The 23,104-nt window shown below is 40.9% G+C and overlaps 1 protein-coding gene across 1 annotated transcript in view; it reads right to left on the reverse strand.

Annotated features, from left to right (window-relative positions):
• TUB (TUB bipartite transcription factor) overlaps positions 1 to 12,742 on the reverse strand; it is a 111,860-nt gene extending 99,118 nt beyond the window's left edge. The window contains exon 1 of the mRNA XM_054972076.1: positions 12,654 to 12,742. Coding sequence (XP_054828051.1) covers positions 12,654 to 12,691 — 38 coding nt within the window. The 5' untranslated portion in view covers positions 12,692 to 12,742. The remainder of the gene's footprint in view (positions 1 to 12,653) is intronic.
• Positions 12,743 to 23,104: the final 10,362 nt, after the last annotated feature.

The raw sequence follows: 23,104 nt of genomic DNA on the forward strand, positions 1-23,104 counted from the left end.
ATACTTCCTCTTCTTTACTTTTTAGCTCATCCAAAATATTCAATTTTTCTCCTGATTCTTTCTCTTAAGTTGAGCATTATGTTGTATTAAATAACTTGTAATAAAGGCTTTACTTACAACCCAAATCACTCTCATATCCGTGCCTTTATTTAAATTGATTTTTTAAAAATTCTTTTAGTTTACTTTTACAGTCAACAGGTATTTCATTTTGTAACAATACTGCATTTATTTTCCATCTAAAAGTACCCACTTTCCTGTTATAAATCATAGTCACAGGGTTACGGTCTAAAAAAGTCTTAGGTAGAATCTCAAATGTAGAGATCTTGGTGGTTAAGTCTCTTGCAGTGTAATCCTAAACAGAGTCTCTCCAGTCTAAACCCATTGACATAAATGGGCTTAGACTGGTGTAACTCTGCTTAGGATTGCACTGTTGATGTCAGAATCGTATCTATTCTTGAAAAGGATCTATGCCTGTCTGAAAAAAATATATATAATCTTTTGCATCACCATTTTATTGTCTCCACAGATCCACCAATCCCAGATTATCCTTCAGATAAAAAAAATCTTTGGTAGTTTACCCTGGAGCAATTTAATATGTTTCTTAGAGCTTCTATTTGGGGGGAGGGGTGATCACTCCATTCCAATTCCCCATTGAACACCAACTTTCATAAGATAGCCTTGTTAAAGAGTCTATAGGTTTTTTAATAAAATCCAGTTTTATCTTCATTTGGGGCATAAATTCGCACCACCATAGTCTTAATACCGATGACTTCCGGTTTGGGATCCATGGAGGTCTAATGCAGCTCTAAGAGCTGAGCTGTCCGTGCCGCTGTTTGGAAGGCTGGAGAAGCGCCGTCAGCCCGCAGCCACCTGTTCTCAGGCGGAGAACAGGCAAGTACGCATTCTAACCTGAGGGCACATTGATCTCGGGCGAGGGGGGGGGTTCTGCGCAATGAACTCTCACCCGCCCTTGAGGTCCCACCCGAAGACAGGTGTGCTAAGATCTCTGCAGCGGCTCTGGAGTCATTCTTTTTGGCATAAGACCTACATGCCCAAGCCTCAGTAAAGCAGCAAGGGGAATTGATGTGATTTGATAACAGAAGCAGCAATTACAACCCAGGAAAACGTCTAAGAAGGTAAAGATTGCTATCTCTCAAAACGGGACAGTTTAATACAAGAAACAAAATACTAAGGAGGATTTAAAAACTGTAACAGATTTATTACTAAAAGGGGAAGTTCCGGCAAGGAAAATTTTTAAAAAGAGACATTGTAAAGTGAAGTTAGCATGGAAAGTTGATTATTGTTTACATACCTGTGGCGGAGGAGAGATAGCGGACTGTGGGAAAGTTCTATCATCGCGAGAGTTGCTGTGAACTGTAAAGGAACAGGAAGTACGTCAAGATCATAGAAAGCTTTGAGAGAAGCGGCTCTTTGTGGACTCCGGAAGTAGAAGATCGCCATTTTTCAGAAGGGCAAACTGGCTTCAGTGGAAACGGAAGTAGGCCATCTTGGAAAAGGTATGGGTGAGTGCTTCATATAAAACCATAGAGAAAAAACGCCCGACATTTTGGACAGTGTAAAACGGCTCTGGACCAGATTTAATTTATTTGGAACTTTTAAAAATAGTAGAAAATATTAGATAAGCGCCACGGATTTGAGGAAGAGGGCGGACTCGTGGGAGCAGAGCAAAGCTAGCCCCACAATGTCGAAGAAGGAGTGGCAGGCGGCGATTGCAGAAGGAAATAAAGAGCTTTAGGAAATGAAACAAGAGATGGCAAGAGAGTTTAAAGATTTTAAAGAGACACTTAAGTCGGAGATGGCAGAATTGACAAAAGGTGTGGATAAAATACAAAACGATTTGCAAGCTACACAGCAGACAGTGAACGCAGTAGAAAATATGGTTGAATCTCTAGTGGACGCGCAGAAAACCGAGATGAGTGCAATGAGAGGGAGAATCGCCGTCGCAGAAAGTAAACAAATGGAAAAGCAACTTAGATTTCGTTCGATCCCGGAAATGGAGGAAAAAACAGCCCGGGAGCAGATTACAGAAATTTTGGCAGCTTACCTGGGGAAGGAAGAAGAGGAATTTGCAGCTCTTCTAGATGTGGTATACAGAATTAACTCAAGATTTACGGCTCAGAGGAAGCTACCAAGGGATATGATTGTGCAATTTACAACAAGAACTACAAGAGAGCAAATTGTGACTAAACAATTCCAAGATCCATTAGAAATTGACGGTAAAGTGGTGAGAATTATGAAGGAAATACCCAGAGCGGTTTTGTTGGATCGGAAAAAATACAGAGAGCTGGTCCAGATGTTAAAGGACTTGAAAATTAGATACAGATGGGAAATACCGGAAGGACTGGCCTTTGAGTTTGGGGGAGAAAGGAAATTCATCAGATCTGGTCATGAGATGGAAGTGTTTATTAGGGAAAATGAAAAAGACTTACCAAAACACACGAGAATTTGATCATGGAGTGTAAAATTATATCCTGGAATGTAAATGGACTAAATTCACCTTGTAAGCGAAAGATTGTCTTCCACTGGCTATTAAAGCAAAAAAGTAACATGGTGTGCTTGCAGGAAACGCATATTAAAAAGCAAGATAGAAAATATTTGAAATGTGCAAAATTAGGAAATGAGTTTGTAGCTGCTTCAAAAAAGAAGAAAAGGGGAGTTGTGTTGTATATAAAGGAAGAGCTGCAACCTAAATTAGTGCTAAGCGATGTGGAAGCTAGATATTTAGCAGTGGAAATAATTTGAAATTCAAAGAAGTTATTGGTGATTGGAATATAGGCGCCCAATGGTGCAAAAGAAAATTTCTTTATAGACTTGGGGAAACATTTAGATGAGTTGTCTTATGACCAGATAATTTTAGCAGGAGATTTCAATGGAGTTACCAATATAGAAGAAGATAAGAAGTCTACAACTGTGAAAAAGAAAAGAGGAATATTGCCAAAGTCGTTCTTTGCACTAAAGGAACAATAGATTCTAGAGGATGTATGGAGAAGACAGAATCCCAAAAATAGACAATATACGTTTTATTCTGCAAGACATTCTACTTTATCGAGAATTGATATGATCTGGGCTTCCAAAGAACTGGTACCGTGGGCTAGAGATGTGGAAATAATGCCTAAGGTAAGCTCAGATCATAATCCAATCATGTGGAGATTTGGCAAAAATAATAAAAGAAGAGGATGGAGAATAAATGAAGACCTACTACACTCGGTAGAGAATGTTGAGTTGCTGCGGAGAGAGACCAAGTTCTTTGTACAAAGTAATCTGAATAAAGAGGTGTCGACTAATAAGGTTTGGGACACATATAAAGCTGTGATTAGAGGTATACTGATGGACTTGAACGCAAGAGCTAGGAAGAAAAAAGAGGAGAAAAGACTAGAAATTATGGAAAAAATAAAAGCCAAAGAGGTACAACTTAAGAAAAGACCAGGGAAAAAGAAAATATACCAGGACATTAGAATATTGCAAGAACAGTTGGCGGCAATGAACAAAGAAATAAAATGGAACCTAAAGAGAATGAATCAGAAGTCGTTTGAAGGGGCAAATAAACCTGGGAAATACCTGGCGTGGCAATTAAAAAAAAGGAAGGAGAAGAAAACTATAAGTAGAATTCGGGAAGATGACAAAATATTTATGGACCAAGCTGCCATCAGTAGAGCCTTTTTTAAATTCTATGCCAAACTGTATCAAAAAAAAGAGGTGAATAAAGAATTCATATTTGGAATATTTGGATAAGATGAAACTTCCGGCAATTTCTGAAGAATGGAAAGAGAAATTAAATGGGGAAGTGACAGAGGAAAAAATAAAAGAAGCAATACAGTCAACGAAATTAGGGAAGGCCCCGGGACCAGATGGACTAACGGCAAAATTTTACAAAGTGATGGCCAATGAATTAGTACCCTTTTTAAAAGAAGTGTTGAATGGAGCTATGCAGGGTCAAAGGATTCCTGAGACGCGGAATGAAGCCAATATTTCATTGATTCTGAAAGAGGGGCAAGACGTGACCAATGTTAAAAATTATAGACCAATTTCGTTATTGAACAATGACTATAAAATTTTTGCAAAGGTATTGGCAGAAAGGATAAAAGGATGGTTGTCGGAATTCATCGCAGAAGAACAGGCTGGGTTTTTACCCAATAGACAAATTAAGGATAACTTAAGGACAGTAATAAATGCTATTGAGTATTATGACAAACACTGTGACAAGGAAGTTGGTTTTTTCTTCGTAGACGCTGAAAAAGCATTTGACAATTTGAACTGGGACTTTATGTTTGCCACTATGGAAAAGCTGCAATTGGGAGAAAAGTTCATACAAGCGGTTAAAGAAATCTATAAGGACCAATGTGCAGCGATTGTAGTGAATGATGACTTCACAAAAAGACTGAAAATAAGTAAAGGTACGAGACAAGGTTGCCCTCTATCTCCATTGTTGTTTATTTTAATTTTGGAAATGTTGATGATTCAGATACGGGAGGACGATGCAATTCGAGGTATAAAAATAAAGGAATTTGCCTACAAGGTCAGGGCATTTGCGGATGATATAATGTTAATAGTAGAGGATCCAATTGATAATATGTCAAAAGTAATAAAGAAAATAAAAGAATTTGGAGATCTGGCTGGTTTCTATGTAAATAAAAAGAAATCGAAGATATTATGTAAAAACATGACTAAACAGAAGCAACAAGAGCTGATGGAGATTACAGACTGTGAGGTAACAAAGTAAAATATCTTGGTATCGAATTAACTGCCAAAAACATAGACTTATTCAAGAATAACTATGAGAAACTGTGGATACAAATAGAGAGAGATTTGATAAAATGGAATAAATTGAACTTATCATGGTTGGGAAGAATAGCGGCAGTAAAGATGAATGTTTTACCGCGAGTGATGTTCTTGTTGCAAACAATTCCAATCATTCGAGACTCCAAACAATTTGACAAATGGCAAAGGAAAATTTCTGACTTTGTGTGAGCAGGTAAAAAACCACGTGTAAAAATGAAAGTGTTGCAGGATGCGAAGGAGAGAGGTGGTTTACAACTGCCCAACATAAGACTATATTATGAAGCAATATGTTTGACATGGTTAAAGGATTGGATAACGTTGAAAAATCGTAAGTCGCTGGCCTTGGAAGGACATAAAAAAATATTTGGGTGGCACGCGTATTTGTGGTATGATAAAATAAAAGCGGACTCCATGTTTTTGCATCATTATATTAGGAGAAGCCTTTTTACCATTTGGAAGAAGTATAAGATTCACATGAAAGATGGAATTCCTTCATGGGTAGTTCCGTATGAAGTAATAGATCCAAGAACTGTTGACAGTGAACAGCAATGTCTAACCTACAAGGAGATAATACAGATACAACACTCAGTACTTAAAATAAAAACAGAAGAAGAATTGTCTCCTAGTTATGGATGGTTTCAATATAGACAGATCAGAGATCTTTATAATTCGGACTGCCTAAAGGGAGGAATAAGGATGGAAAACTCGGAACTAGAGGAAGTAATTTTACAAGAAGGTAGGAAAGAAATTTCTAAGATTTATAAAATATGGCAAAGCAAACTGAAAGTTTGCTTTGCGGATGACCAAGGTATCCAGGAATGGGAGTTTTCCCACAGGACCACATCGGGAAAACCTCATCTTACATCAAAGATTCAGCAGATTTCATCAACAAAATCAGTTCTCTGAAACTCAGTCCACAAGACATACTTGTCAGTTTTGATGTTGTATCCCTGTTTACCAAGGTTCCAGTAAAAGACACTATTGCACTTATTAATCAGATTTTCCCAGAGGATGTAACAGCCTTATTCCACCATTGTCTGACAACCAGTTACTTCCAATGGGACAACGAATTCTATGAACAGATGGATGGGGTGGCCATGGGGAGCCCACTCAGCCCAGTTATAGCAAACTTCTACATGGAACATTTTGAAAAAACAGCTCTAGAATCAGCACCCCACAAACCTAGTGTATGGTTCCGGTTTGTGGATGATACATTTATCATTTGGAGCCATGGGGTTGAAGAATTGATGGGGTTTTTGAATCATCTCAACAACATCCACCTGAACATACAATTCACAATGGAGAAAGAAATCGAGGAAAAACTCCCATTCCTGGATACCTTGGTCATCCGCAAAGCAAACTTTCAGTTAGGTCACAGGGTCTACAGGAAACCAACTCACACTGATCGGTACTTACACAAAAACTCCAATCACCACCCCCGACAGAAAAGAGGCATAATGAAAACATTAGTGGATCGTGCAAGACGGATATGTGAGCCGCACTTTCTCAATGAGGAAATTAATCATCTAAACCACGCACTTCAGGCAAATGGCTACTCCAGAAATGAAATCCAAAGAGCAATCAAACCCAGGATGAATCAAACAACCAAGGAAAAACAGTCTCCTACAGGAAAAGTGTTTTTGCCATATATCAAAGGAATTACTGATCAGATGGGAAAGCTAATGAAAAAGCATAACCTTCAAGCAGTATTCAGACCCACCCGAAAAATACAACAGATGCTACGATCAGCAAAAGACAGTAGAGACCCCCTAACCTCTGCAGGAGTATACCGTATACCCTGCAGCTGTGGACAAGTTTACATCGGGACCACAAAGCGTAGCATCCAGACAAGAATAAAAGAACATGAAAGACACTGCAGACTTGGACAACCTGAAAAATCAGCAGTGGCTGAACATAGCCTAACTCAAACAGGGCACAGTATCTTATTCCAGGACACCAAAATACTGGACAACACTTCCAACTACTTTGTCAGACTGCACAGGGAAGCCATTGAAATTCACAAGCATAAGCAAAACTTCAACAGGAAAGAAGAAACCTTAAGAATGAACAGAGCATGGTTTCCAGTTCTGAAAAACACCAGGCTAACAAAACATTCTATCCCCGACAATAGCCCTGCAGAGAAGATTAGCACATCAAGTACCAATCCATATGCAAAAGAACCTCCTCAGGATACAGTGAAGCCTCCCGCCATTAGCATTCCACACCCTGGGAAACTCTTACAGGATGACTCAGCTCAACCCCACCCCTCCTGAGTAGATACAAATGACCTACATCTTTTCCACACTGTGACACTGAGAGATCTCTGTCTTTTGGTGCTACACCTCTGAAGATGCCAGCCACAGCTGCTGGCAAAACGTCAGGAACTACAATGCCAAGACCACGGCAATACAGCCCGGAAAACCCACAACAGCCATCATTCTCCGGCCGTGAAAGCCTTCGACAATACATTTATAAAATACTTTTAAAATGGTATACCGAAGATGAGACTGTAAAAGTCCAGATGGTGAAACGGGCAATAAATTTTCATAAAGAAATAACAATGGAAGCATGGGAGCATTTGTGGAAGAATATGCTGAAAATTTCAACATGTACTAATATTAAAGAGAATGTCTACAAAATGATATATAGATGGTACTTGACGCCAAAGAAAATTGCGCTTGGAAATACAAATATGTCAGATAAATGTTGGAAATGTAAAAAGCACGAAGGCTCGCTATATCATATGTGGTGGACTTGTGAGATAGCTAAGCAATACTGGGGAGATATAATTGAAGTAATAAATGAGATTCTACAAATTCAAATAAACAAGAACCCAGAACTGTTGCTACTGAACTTGGGAATGGAAAGTGTTCCAACGCAGCATAGGACATTGCTATTTTATATGACAACAGCAGCAAGACTTTTGTACGCGCAGAAATGGAAAGTGCAAGAAGTACCAACTGTAGAAGATTGGATTTACAAATTGCTGTACATGGCAGAGATGGATAAAATGACAAGAAAGCTGAAAGACCTTGATCCAGGACAATACACTGCAGACTGGGGGAAGCTGAAACAGTACTTAGAAAAAAAAATGGGATGTGAAAGGAGAACTGTGGCAGTTTGAGAATTACTAAAATGTGATATTGTAAATGAAAGAGAGAAGTGACTTTACCATTAAGGGGGAATTTAACTATTAGAATCTAAGCTAGTTTTATGTTAAAGAAAATTTTAGATAGAATAATTAAATATGAGTTAAAGGGATATATATAAGTCAGTATTACGTGTAAGGGAATTTTATTTAGAATATGTAGTTAATCAATGAGAAGTATAATATATATTGTAATGGATTTTTATAGAATACTGTATAATACAGTATATATTATAATTTGAATATGCTTAGAATAAGAGTTATGATATATATTAGAGAAGAATATTAATGAAATTAAGTTGAGTAATAAGAGGGATTAGGGGTTGGAAAGCTGCTGGAAGTCGATAAGGGAGGGGGGAGGAAAGGGTGGGGGTCAGAACTAATTAATTAGGGGATTGAATGTATGTATACATTTTTTTAATTTGGGCTCACCAATAAAAAATTTTATAAAAAAAAAACCATAGTCTTAATACCATATAAATCAATCTCTACACTGACATACCTTCCATGATTATCACTCAGTACCAAATTAGGTTTTAAATGCAGTATAATATGCAAAACAACACCATTCTTCTTTTTAATGTCTGCTAAAATAAATTCTTCACCCAGTACTTTATAAACCAAATATTTTATATTCCTTTTTCTGATGTGAGCTTCTTGTAAACAAATAATGTCCTGTTTTAGATTTGTCAAATAACAAAATACTCCTTTCCTTTTTTGAGGGGCATTTGCTCCATTAATATTCCATGTTAAACCTTTATAATCCATATTGAAATCAAAATGTAAAATTTGACTAGTCCTGTCTCCCTCCCCCCCCCCCGTCCCAAAGTTCAGGCTAAAATAGTGTAAGTGCTTATGTTTTAAAAAGGGAAAGACAGTGGCAGAGATCAAAAAGGAACAAGAAGGGACAACTATCATTAAGGCTTTATTTCTTTGACATGAACAGCACACAGAAGACTAAAGATCCACTTTCAAGGAAAAATTAAGATGAAACATTATCATCTTTGCAACATAACAAACACATAACCATCTACAAAATCTTAGCATCAGTGAACATGCTGCTGGAATAGTGGCCCAGCTGTTATTTCTTTTCCCACCAAAGGCCATCTTTCAATACATCTTCAGAATCTCAAAGTGGATGGGAGTTCTTTGTTCTGGGCCAAAGTATTGAACAAAAGAAAATATTCTCCAGAAGCTCAAGTGAGTGTTGATATATAGTCTTAGATAGTCCATGGTAACTTTTACCTTCCTTGTTAATAAGAATATTTATTTGTCCTCCAGGAAAAAACTCAAGGTGCCATGCGTGAGATTCTGAGGTAGTCTCTCAACCAGGCACTGACAAAATCTGTACCATGGCAGTGTCTTGTGACTCAGACCTTCACCAACATTTATTTTACACTTTTATTAGTAGCTTTTCAACTAGAACTGTTCTGAAACTTAAAAAAAGACTAATATTTCCCTTCTCCACCAAGCATGTTACAGTCTTTGCTTATTTTTATATGATGCTGACAACTAATTTATCCTCCTTGCATTTGGAATCCATCTTCTTCCTGTGGCAGATAAGCTGAAATGATTCTACTGTTTCACATAAAATAGTGCAACAGCAGAGGAAAAGAGCTTTCTCTAAGACTCTGTGCAAACAGATATATGTTATTAAAATACTATATATAAAACAAAGATTTTTGAAACCTATTATTCAGTCCTGAAAACATATTTGAAAACATGCACAAAGCAGTAGAAGAGACTAAACACAACTATTTCAAATAGATAAAAAGCACAGGGTAACATTCACCCAAGATCCCGTGTGTGTGTGTGTGCACATGCATGCATGCGTGCATGCATGCACGCACACATGAGCACCATCAAATCACAACTGACTTATGGCAAACCCAGCAAGGAGTTTTCAAGGAAAGTGAAGAGAAGAGGTGGTTTGCCACTGCCTTTCTTTGCCTCTGCAGAGTGACCTCAGCCTTTCTTGGAGGGCCCTCTTCCAAGTGCTGACCAGGGCTGACCCAGCTTAGCTTCTGAGATCTGAAAGATCAGGCTATATACCAAGTCACCTTCTCACCAAGAACTATACAGCATATTTAAAAAAGAAATGCTCATTCTGTTTCTATCACTTCAAAACCTATTGTGTGTGATAAAAGTTCTATGACCCAACTCAAAATTGTCTTTAAAAAAACTAAAAGCGTATACTTCCAAAATTCCTTTTTTCTAAAAAAGGTGAGATAAAATGTAAGTAAAAATGCTTTTTAAATGAATACTCAGTTCACTTTATTTATAACTCTTAATTATCAGCAGTCTGCTTTTCTGCCTCTCTATCAGCATTCTGTAAACAAGCAAAGGCTGCTTTGTGCAAATTGTGCTTTCAGGAATTAACCCTTTTGTCTCTTGTACCAGATTTCTGTTGTTTGCCACCATTGTGTTAAAAGAACCCAAATAATATTAAAGTATATTCAGAAGGTGCCTCCTCTACCAACCTCTATCTAGTATCATTGACAAATTTACTAACAGAAAAAATCTTAACCTAAATTATATGTTTCTTCCATAACCAAAGTGTTCAAATACATTTTAAAATCTCATTTGAGAATAAATCACAGTCTTCTAAAGTGAGGACAAGGCAAAAATAAACACAATGTTCTTTAACCTGTTCTGTCATCACAATTATGTATCCATCAAAACTGTATCCCAAACTTTTATACATTCTTACTATAGCTGGATTCCTGACAAAAACAAGGATCTATTGAACCTCAGTCCTGCTCGACCTAAGCTACCCAGCATTCACAATGCAATCTAATTTGTCATCTTATTACTTGCTCTGCTTCATCATCAAGCAGAGATGCACAAGAGAATCCAGCTCAATCTGACAAGGGCTGTTCCCAACACTTGTGACGTACACACTTCCCCAGAAAGAAAACTAGCAGAGGTTTCAGTAGCTTATGGCAACCAAGGAGCCAATGACAGACAACAGCAGTCGGTGCTGCCATGGCAATCCCTGCTTTCTCCATAGCAGCTAAGCAGCAGGATCTGGAAGAGCAGTTAACATTGATTGCCAAATGGCTGCGTGGTCCACAACGTGTCTATTCTATAGGGAATGATGGGTAGAAGAGACTTAGGGCAAGGGGAAGGGAGGGGTTGAGGTACCTTATGCAACAGCCTAAATTGCATCCTTTCCTAAAGCAATTTATTCATCACTGTCTTGGTTTTTAAAAAAATTAAATGGAAGATGTAAAATTCCAGCTGTTTATCTCTGAGCAAAGCATTCTAATTCTCCACCTTCCTTTTTCATTTGTTAATGTCAAGGTCTCCTCATTCAATAAAGGCTTTTTCACACAAAACAAAATTTCCAGTGGGTTGATCCTTGCTCTCAGTTGTTTGCAATGTGAGCTGAAGGTGTTAAATCTTGTCCTGTATCTGGAGTTCAGGTCCACGCAGCAGTATCTTCTTAGGAATGCTTCACACAAGACTAATTCTAAAACTCAAGTCACTTCTTTTTAGCCATGAAAACTGTGTACAATTTGTCACATACAATGGATATACAATTTTCATTTTGTTATGGATAGATTTGGCAAGAAGCCACTGTTAATGGATTTTCTATTCATACAGCTGAAAGCCACATCAGACATAGATGCATTCATTTCTTTTAGCGTATTGTGCCCAGGTTTCATGAAATTTTCTGTACAGAAGTAACTTTAAGTGCAGAAGTTAATTTTGTATGAAACAATCCCTGCAGAGCAGCACTAAGCACCAGGAGGAGCTCAGCAACTGACAACAGAGACCAAGGATCTTGCATTCACCTCAAGACTGCCCCCTAAAATGCTTACTTCTCAACAGCTGCAAGTGCTCCACGTGTATCAGATAAGCTTACAAACTGGACAATTTACAAAATAAAGAAATGAAGAGTGGTTGTAACATTATCAGAGATGTGAAAACAGCACAAGAAATTAGCAATATAACAGCAAAATGTCCAGAATGGAACTGAAGTCAAAACACTTGTATCAGTGGATAATGACAGTTGTCAGACCTCATCCTACCTATCACAGCATACATTCACTCTAAGTTAATAACGACAGGGAAACTAAGGCAATAACAGATTGAAAAAGGAATCCCACTGTAGGATCTGAATGACTTACAAGAACCATTCTGAAATCTCCCCCCTCCAGTAATAAAAATAACCTGCGCTTCAGTCTGAAAACCAAAGGATTTTCCTGACACTCCCCAAAGCAAGGTACAGAGTACACAGTTGCCTTCAAGCAGCTGTCTTTTAAAAAAAAATTATGCATGTTTTAAAGGATTGCATTTTTAAAATCCAACATTAACCGTGCAATCTGAAGAACATTTTCCAGCGAATAGCCCCAACTGAATAGACCGTCGTAGGAGTCTGAGTAAACCTGCTTAAGGTTGCTCACTAAAGCCATGCAAAACACTCAAATGAGTAAATGGGTCTAAGTCTGCCTCCTTCATGAACCGTCTTCCCCAAATCCGTGGGTTTCTTCTAAGAAACCTTTTCTTCTCCGCATCTCCACAACCTGAACACAAATAGGCAAAAATAAAGTATGCTCTCGCTACATCAGTCCCCAAAACTTTCCAGGCAAGCAGCCCATCTTCAGCGCCTCCTTCTACTTAGCCTTACTTGCCCCACTGGAAGCCCCACAGATGAGGAGGCGCACCCCGACGTTGCTCAGTCTGGCGCCGCCTGGCATACCTGTAAGGGATCCAGTCCGCCTGGTGCTTTGAAGTCATCGCTCGCCCGGGGAGCTAGCAGCTGCGGCAGAGGGAGCCCCGACGGCCACAGTGAGAGGAAACGAAGGGGCCGCTGAGCCCCTGGTCACAGCCCCCCACCCACCAGGGCAGCATCCTTTATCCGGCCTGAGAAGCGGCGGCGGCGGCGGCAAGAACATGGGGAGGGCTTATCCGACTAATGCTGCTAACGGCGGCGACAGCGGCGGAGGCATCTTCCCTGGGAGAGGGTCACGCAGCAGCATGAAGGGAGGAGGGAGCCGGAGGTGCTCCCCGCCGCTGCCCCTTCAAGCTGCAGTAGGGCGGCAGGCAGGGAACGTGTCTCGAAGCCGGCACGCGAATCAGCTCCCGCCAAAGAAGGGGAGAAGGAGGAGGGCGCCGCCGCTGTTGCCCCAAGCCTGTTTCTTTGCTTTCTTTCTCAGCCCCGCGCCTCAGCCAATCAGGATCAGCTCGGCTTGTTGTATACAACCGAGCAAAAGTGACGCCGTTGCCTCAGTAGCGGCCAGGCGCGGTCACTCCGCTGCGTTGCTTTAGGCGGCACACTCTGGGGCCTCTCGCTCAACCGCTGCCCGGCCCAGCCTCTCGCCCTTCGACGGCCAATCTCCGCAGCTCTCCCGCCCTCGGCCCCTCCCCGGCCGTCAGCTTGGCCGTGAATGATTCGTGCATCCGGCACGTTCACTCCTGCCAGTGTGCCCAAGCGTGCTTCTCAGCAAAATGTGCAGCGCTCGGTGCTCTTGCGGGCTTCCAAGGGAGGAAACTCGTCAGGAAATAAAAATGGAGGGAAGCAGGGAACATCTGTGTCCCAATCAGCTCCTTATGGGGATGGTTGGAATAGCTCATAGAGGCAGCGTGGGTTCAAGCATTTTATGTAACAAGGGCTAACTTGTAAGGCATTAAAGACTCGCCGCTTTTCCTGTGACAGATTTCAAGGTGGGCCATCCTCCACCACAGTTTCTGGCCGGTGGAAAAAATGTTAGTCGTTATGTTTGCATCCATGTTGGTCACAACAAAACCAAGTATCTGGTGGCAAAGACAATGGATTTGATGTACCACATGGCACAAATGTCCAGTTTATTTAAGGATCTTGGTTGATTTGTCTGCTTCCTCTAGAACAGTGAACTTCTCACTCAACTTCTCCATGTAGTAATGCTTCATTTCTAAAATAAGAGATGTTGGGTCAGTTCCAACCACAACACAGTCTATAGAAAAAGATGTATTTTCAGTGTAGAGCTCAGCCTTTGAATTTGAAAAGCAGTGATGGCCTGCTTGAAGATGTCAAGAAAGTGCCCACTCTCCTGGTTTCCCACAAACTATGCAAATAAGGGCTTTTGATTCAGTCACTGTAAGGAAATGGTTAATAGAGATGATTTGGTAAGGGAATAGGGCCTGTAGACTATACTACTGTATACTCTCTGATGCTGTACGTATGCTCCAGTTGGATAGTTTCTGCATTGTTAATGTGTCATGCTAAATTGTTTACACTTTGTTTCAGATCCGTAATAGATAACTGCATAATTTCAAATTTCTGCAACCCATATCCTAGTTTATTGTTTACTGAATGTCCCAGCCATGGATCATATTGACTTACACTGTGTAATCCACCTTGAGTCTCAGTGACATAGATGAACTATAAATACAATGAATGAGCGAACGAACGGATGACTGAATGAACGAACGAATTAATGAATGAATGAAATATATAGAAAAATATAGAGAAAACAGAATACTTTTCATCTGTTCCGAGCATGCTTTCTTTTATCATCCTGTAGATATTATGTATTAGAACAGGGTCCACAACCTTCTGATACAGGATGGTGGGTACAAACACAAAATGGTTGCCACAGGAAACAGAGCCAACCACCAAATGAATGTTGTAGGGATAGAGCCACACACACACACCAAGGAAGGCCAAGTGCAGGAGAGAACAGGGATAATTTTAAAAATACAATGAGATAGAATAAAACAAACACAGTAGTAGCAGCTACCAATGAAATAATGCTATGTGAGAAGCAAACCAGCTATGTGAGGCTGGTTGACATGGACAAAGCGCCATGCTGCACTAGATGTGTACAAATCCCCTGAGCCAGATGGGGAGCACCCAACAGTGCTTAAAGAACTTTCAAAAGAGCATACAGACTCTCTGACAATCATCTTCCAAGCCTCTAGGAGGCTAGTAATGTGCCAGAAGACGGAAGGAGGGCAAATGTCATCCCAGTCTTCAAGAGAGAGGAAAAGATGATCCAGGGAATTACAGGCCAGTCAGCCTGACCTCTGTCCCAGGGAAGATACTGGAGCAGATCTGAAAGGCATCAATCTGCAAGCAGCTGACAGATAACACAGTGATTCCAGAAAGTCAGCAAGGATTTGTCCCCAACAGGTCCTGCCAGACCAACGTCATCTCCTTCCATGACCAAGTAACAGCCTTACTGGATCGTGGGAATGCTGTGGATGTAGTTTATCTGGATTTCAGTAAAGCTTTTGACAAAGTTCATCATGATGTTTTGATGGGTAAACTGGAAAACTGTGGCCTGGACTCTAGGATGGTTAGATAGATAGAGAACTAGCTGGATAACTGCACCCAAAGAGTAGTTGTCAATGGCATCATATCTGATTGGAGGGAGGTGTCCAGCGGAGTGTCACAGAACTTGGTTCTGGGTCCAGTGCTTTTTGCTATTTTTATAAATGGTTTGGATGATGGTTTGAAGGGATTACTCATTAAATTGGCAAATGACGCCAAACTGGGAGGAGTAGCAAACAGCCTTGAAGATAAGAGATAGAAATCAGCAAGATCTGAACACACTGGAAAAGTGGGCAGATGTGAATAAGATGTGATTTAACATGGAAAAGTGCCACGTTCTGTACTGGGTAACAAAAATGAAAGCAAGCATACTGGATGAGGGATACACTTCTGGGCAGCAGTGTGTGGGAACAAAATCATGGGATACGGGTGAAGCTAAATATGAGCAGTCGGTATAATGCAGCCACAAAAAAGGCAAATGCATTCTTGGCATAATGAAGGCATAAAATCCAAAACACAGGATGTCATTGTCCCACTATATACCGTATTGGTCAGGCCCCACCTTGAGTATTGTGTGCAGTTCTGGAGGCCTCATTCCAAAAAGGATGTGGACAAATGAACTGGTATCAAAGGGAGCAACCCAGATGATCAAGGGCTTGGAGACGCCTTGTACAATAAAAGACTGAGGGACCTGGGAATGTTCAGTTTGGAGAAGAGGAGGTTGAGGGAAGATATGATCACTCTCTTTAAGTATTTAAAAGGCTGTCACTTAAGAGGAGGGGAAGGAGCTGTTCCTATTGGCGTTGACAGGACTCAAAACAATGGGTTTAAACTACTGGAGTGAAGGTGCAGGCTGGAATTAGGGAAAACTTCGTGTTAAGAGTCATCCAGCAGTGGAATCAGCAGCCTAGGGATGTGGTAGGTTCCCTGTCATTGGCAGTCTTCAAAGAGTGGCTGGACAAATACTTGTCAGGGATGCTTTAGGTTGTTCTAGCATCAGTCAGAGGGTTGGACTAGATGGTCTGTAAGACCCATTCCAACTCTATGATTCTGTGATTCTGTTATTCTATTTTAATTTGCATAGCCAATCAGATCACCTGTGGCCAATCAGAAGCCTTGTTCACCTCACCTGTCCTATCCAATTTCAAAAAACACTTGGTGACTGCCAAGAAAGTTGTTGGTGGGTGCCATTGCACCCTCGGGCACCACATTGGGAACTCCTGTATTAGAGTAAGGGACAGCTATGGTAGATCTGTGAGACAAAGCATGCCCTTTAAAGATGTTTGTTGACAACTTCCTGACAAATGCCTGATTCACAGGGCTTAACTACATTGTTAATTTTTAATTTTAATGTTAATTTTAAATTATGTTCTTTCTTTAGTAACAGGATTGCTTTAATTAAGGAGGGAATGTGAGGAAAACTCTCCTCCCCTGTCATTTCTCACTGTAAGAAGCAAAAATCTTAACAGATATCCATATCTGTAATCAAACATACTTCCTGAATTTATAAATACCATTTATATTCAAAGGCTTTTGAGTAGTCTGCTATGAATTTCTCACTTTATGGTGATTCTGCCACACAAAATATTAGTATGCACACTCAAGGAATTCTTTAACTAATTACATCAGAAACTATGAGTTTTGTAGGTATACAAGCTGGTCTATGGGCATCCTTCCCAGACGTGGCTGTGACACTGTCACATATACACTGATAGGCTCTAAACCAGCAGAAACAGACCAAGAACATGATCTTGAGATGTTAGTGGATTGCTCAATGAAAATGTTGACCCAGTGTGCAGCTGCTGTGAAACAGGCAAGTTTCGTGCTGGCCAGGCCACAATTGAAAAAGGAACACAAAATAAAACTGCCACCATCACTGCCCTTATACAAAACTATTGTGAGGTCTACACTTGGAATACTGTGTACAGTTCTGGTCATCACTTCTGAAAAAGGATATTGTAGAGTTTTGAAATGGTGCAGAAAAGAACAACCAAATGATGAGGTGCCAAGCAACTGCCCTCTGAGGATCGATTAAAACTCTTAGGGCTGTTTAGCTTAGAAAAAAAGGTGAGTAAGGGGAGATATGATAGAGATCTATAAAATTATGGATGGTGTGGACAGTATTTCTTCATACTATGCATAGTTCAGTTCTGGAATCTGCTGTCACAGGATGTGATGGCTATCAATTGGGAAGGCTATAAAATAGGAGTGGACAAATTTATGGAGGATGGGGCTATCAATGGCTGCTAATCATGATGGATATCCACTCCCTCCAGAGGCAGCATTCCTCTTTATATCAATTTCTGAGGAGCATGGAGGGAGGATGCTGTTGCAGTCATTCTGCTTGTAGGCTTCCTAGAGGCAGCTGATCAGCCACTGTGTGAACAGAGCATGAACAGGGTTAGATGAGCCTTTGGTCTGATTCCATGTGGTTCTTCTTAAGAGGAGTGGGCAGGTCCAATTGTTCAGGGGGCAGGGGTTCAGTGCCATCACTATCATGGTGCAAAGATAAAAAAACTCTCCAAACATAGGGATGATTCCCTGTTTACTTTCATTGCAGCTCTGAATACAGAGGCATTCATTGTAGCAATGTAGCCTCTGTGCTTCTCAGTTATGACTACCAGTGGGCTTTTTGTTAGGTTTTTAAAAACCAGTAATAGGTATTAATACAAAAAATGAGTTGAAAATATACACGGAAATTGCTGTTTTGGCTTGTTAAAGCAGCTTCCAGAATGGCAGAACAAATTTGACAAACAAAGCTGTAACGAGATTATCCAACCTCCTGCCAAAAAGTTTGTGTGTTTCATTTCCATTCTTACCATGCTGTGCATGCAGGGTGGGCGGCATCTTGTTTTCCTTAATGGCAAGTCTGTTTGCACTCAACATGCAACTGATTGGATCCAAAGGGGAGAGATTGAGCCCTTATTGTTAACTTTGTTGGTGGGAAGAAGATGTGCGTGGCGCTCATGAGTGCATTTTTGTCAGCACTTCCTGGGCAATGGCATTGGCATTGAGTGGCTCATAGAGATCAAATTGCAAGTTTGTTTTGCACTGGGGAGGGGAGCTCCAACATTGCCATTCCTTGCTGTGCATTTTTACACACAATGCAAAGAAAGGCCAGCAAATTCCACACAGACGTGCACACATGGGTTTGAGAAGGGAGGATCTCCTTCAGCCTCTGAGTCCCACAGAGACTCATGTTATGCAGATTAGGGTGAAAATTGGAAAGAAAATTGGAAAGTATAGTATAGAACCATTAAACTTGTAAAGAAAAAGCAAGTATTGAAGGAGAACTGCACTGAGGAGGTCCCAGGCATGTGGAGCTGGCATGGTCCTTCCCTTAGGTGTTATGGTGCCAGGGCCACTACTGTAACTAATGAAGTACTCCAAAAATAGTGGGTTGAGAAGCACCAGGAGGAATTTTATCTTGCCCACAAAGTGTTCTGGCTTTGGGGGATTTTCTGATTAAAACTGTTAACCCAGCGTTACGTGATAGGGAGACAGCAGGCATGATTGCACATTCGCACATGCATGCACACCCAAGTCTTTCCAGATCAGTATTCCATGTGTAAGGACCAATCTGGTCAGATATTTTTTCTTTCTGCTTGTCCTCCTGTGATTTCTCCTTTTTCCTTTTCATTCAATTTTGTGTTAACGGTTTTAGTCGGAAAGGAAGACTGGCAGCCAGCAACTTGCCCAGTCTTCCAGTGATGGGGAAAGGGCCATCCTTCCTCTACTTCCCCTTGAAGGAAAAACCAACATCTAGCTCTCCCTTTCTGTGTGCTTTTAGACACATTGCAAGATCAGGCCAGCAGCCAATGTGTCGATTATGGGTCCAGCAGCTGCAAAGCAGATTAGAGTGAGTTTGCCCCTCATTGTGGAAACAAAACTACAAGGCACAGGGAAACCTGGCATAATAGCAGGACTCAAAGTGATAATTTATTGCCTTTGGCACCATCATGAAGAAAATTTGTTTTTTATTTTACTGCACTGTGCTGATTGGCAATGGAACACTTTCCTGCTTGCGTGCCATGCTGGCATACCATGCCAGTGCTGCTTTACCAGTAAGTTTCCCACCACTGTGTGCACTCACCAACACTCGCCTTCATTGGCATCCGTTGTTGTGTCTGTTTTATGTGGTTGAGGAGAAACTCATTGGATCAATGGGTTCTTGGATGATGCAGTTTTTGGTTAAGTGTGAATAGAGCCATGTTCCCCCAACTCCTCCCCCCCCCATGTAAAGAGCAGTGTGTGCATGCATGTGCGTGCACTGCCTGCCCTGCACAACACTCACCTTGCTCATCTTCCCCAAACATTCTTCGAGGAACACCATTGTTTTATACTCTTAGACAGGGTAGGTTGATGGTTTAGAGGAAGGACTGTGTTCTGTGCCATTTTTTTGGCGTCATTGCCCCAGAGCCTCGTTTCCACACACACACCCTTGAAAAGAATGGTGTGCATTTGCACATGCAGTCAATGCACACAACAGGTCAAAACTCATGAAAACAAAAACCCACAAATGGATCAGATCTGAGTGGGCACCATTCCAGCTGGAACAAACCAGTAATGGAATGGAAATATTCTGGAAGCCCTTGGAACAGAAAATGATGGTGCCCACCCCTAGTAGATACAGTTGTTTTAACTATAAAGACGATATATGGATTTACCTACTACCAATTTTTTAAAGTCAAAAACCCTACTGGTGGTGGAGGGGGGTGGTAGGTGCAAAGGGAAAGTAAGGAGGAAATGGTGGGTGGGGAGGTGCAGAAATCCAAACCTTCCCATCTACACTGTCACCAAACCTGCTCTGAGAGTACAAAATGGTTATATCAAGTACAAGATGATTATATCAAGTATAAAATGATTATATTAAAGCAGGTTTGAGAAATTACTCAGTGGAGCCAGGGAAAATCTACAAGGTGGCTGATTGTGCAAAGATTTCCGGTGGAAGTCCCCCTCTCCTGTTGAGGAGTATGGAGCAAAACCTTCATGTGGAAACTATCAGAGAGGGTGAGCTGCTGCAGTTGCTGCTATTGCAATACAATGGAAGCTTTCCCCAAGGATTCAGCAGCCGGCCAGCAACGCTGACCTCTGGCATCCATGCTGATAAAGCCTGCATGTCCCCCAAGATTTATAAATTATAGCCATAATGCCACTAGAAAACTATTTTCTTCTGAATATTGTGCAGCAGCAGATTAACATAAATGCCTGCATCGCACTGACTGTTTTAACCTTGCCTCTTTCGGAGAATTACTTGAGGCATTTAGAGATGGAGGCTCTCAGGATTTGTGATTATATCAGAGGAATGTGAAGTATCAAAGCCTACTTGATGAATGCATATACAAACATTAAAATTGTCTCTATGAACCTTTGAGGTATTTGAATTGGTAGAAGTGTTTGCATTGTTTTAAAAGCAGGAGACTGTTTTGTTTACGAAAATAAAAGTAATGTGCAGAACAAGTGGCTTTCCAAACTGAGAATCTGTGGCATCTCTCAGCTAGAGGGGCTTGCAGCACAGTTTTTACACTAGCAGGAACAAAATTCAAAAGTGTTCCTAGAGCAAGGTAGATGATGGGAGAGGGAGAGACAGACACTATAGCGCCTTCTTCTTACTGGCATTTTTGGTTTTACACACTGATCCCATTTTTTACTATCCTTTATTCTTGCTACTATTTTCTTTTCTGATCCTTGCTTTTAAGGCCTCATTATGTCTCATGCCAGCAGATTCATGATTAATCATCACTGAATTTCTTTCTTTTTTTCTTTTTACTAAATACAGCTGAGCTTACTAAAGTTGCTGATTTGGTTAGAGGAGCAGGGATTTGGGACATTTAATCTTCTCTTCCTCGAGTTATTTGTTCCATGCAGGAAATAGACTTCTGTGCTTCTTGTATGTATTTGCTATATTGACTGTGTGCTTACTATTTACCCATATCTTTTCATTGTCTGTCAGCATTTCTATCCGTTCCTGCTCTGTCAGGCTCAGCACCCTTTCTCAAGTGTTGCCTTCGCAATGGACATCCTACATTTGGAAAAGTCTTTGTTTCCTTTCAAGTACTAATATCTGTTTCTGTACTAAGCCTTCACAAAATATAATGATTTCTTACAGATTTTTTTGTTGATATACCATGACATTTATATTTTAATCCACTTCCACAAAATCACCAAATACTCCTGACAGTACAACACATCTAAGTATCAAACTCTAGTCTATAGTGCTACTAGAAATAGAAATGCGTGTCATTAAGAGCTGGGCTAAATGTTCTCATAAAAATCATAGCAAGCAAACACAAAAGTCTGTGAAAGCAATAAATGAACAGCTAAAAGTAAAGTCTGGATTGTCTCCTGGATATTGAAAGCTCGGGAGATGGGCATTTTCTCCTGCCTTTAACCTTCTGCATCTCTATCCCCTCCCTCCTTATATCTTACAGAGCTGGCTTGAGAGAATAGCCCAGACTAGCCTAAGGTTCTCAAAGGTAGGAAAGTAAGCAGGGCCTGCTATGGTTAGTACGTGAATGAGAGACCCCCAGGGAAGACATGGGTTGCTGTGCAGAGGAAGGTAATGGTAAACCACCTCTGTTCATCTATTTATTTATTTATTTATTCTCTTTATAGTCTGCTGTTCTCACTGAAACTCGAGGTAAATTGCCCAGTGTAGGTCAATACAATAAATGGCTGGGACATTCGGTAAACATCCTATAGAGAAAGAATACAATATGAGGGGTTACCGTGAGTCATTTGTGACTTGACAGTACTTAATTATTAACGATTATTAGGCTATGGTGAGGAAGCTGCCCCCCTCATACTGTGGAGAGGCAAGGAGCCACTGCCTCCCTTCCTTGCCCCCTTCCCCCACTGCACTGCACTGCACAGAGGCACTGAATGCCCTGTTCACCCCCCACACTGGGAGCAGGACCTTCCAGGGCACCTGCCAGGGCTACCACTTGCTGCAACAGATCCTGATGCTACAAGCATGCAAGGTGGAGTGGCAACCTTCACCTCTTGAACCCCAGATACGCCCAGTGGATGGGCTTGTCTAGATCCCTTAGCCCTTTAACTGTGATCAAAATGCTGACTTTTCCCCTTGCTTATTTCTAATAAATAAGGCAGGCATTCTGAGTTTTTCTCTGCTTTTCTCCACTGGATTCACATTCTCATAACCTGTAGTAAGACTCATCCTTCCCATGCTCATCTCCACATTATTGTGGTCTTCTATATCAGAGGACTTACAGGTATAGATTCTTGTGATAAGCTTCCCAGCACGAATAAAATATAGTGGTGGTGGTGAGAGTTTCTCTTCTGCTCTGAATTTCTTGTTTTATGAGCAGACACATGCAGACCCTCCTTAAAGCTTAGCAGCAGTAGCTAAGCTTGCCAACCTCCAGGTGGAACCTGGCATTCTCCTTGAATTAAAGCTGATCTTTAGAGACATCCATTTCCCTGGTTAAAATGACAGTTCTGGAGGGTGGACTCTACGGCATCATATCCCTGCTGAGCTCCCTTCCCAAACTCATACTCCCCAGGCTCAGACCCCAAATCTTCAGAAATTTCCCAACCTGGAGTTGGCAATCCTAAATACAATCTTAAGTTCAGTAGTGGGTTTTACTGAAAGCTGCATCAAACACCCTGAGCATACTGCTTCAGTAGGAGTCTCACACTCTATAAAGAGAGTCAGTCGCTAATATCTGACTCTTGCAAATTTCTCAGACAGATTTCACATGAGCTTTTATGGGACTGCATGAAGAAAAACTGAAGGGCAACAGGTGGTGTAGGCAGAAGGGGATTTGGCCGTACCTGGAAGGGTATGATAGCATTTAAAGAAGAAAGAACAATTTATGAATAGTGATAATGTTTAATCGAAGCAGGCAAAGAGTGGTGATTAAGGTGCTTTAAATCTA

Source organism: Eublepharis macularius, chromosome 2 (assembly GCF_028583425.1).
Source record: "Eublepharis macularius isolate TG4126 chromosome 2, MPM_Emac_v1.0, whole genome shotgun sequence".
Classification (NCBI taxonomy): Eukaryota; Metazoa; Chordata; class Lepidosauria; order Squamata; family Eublepharidae; genus Eublepharis; species Eublepharis macularius.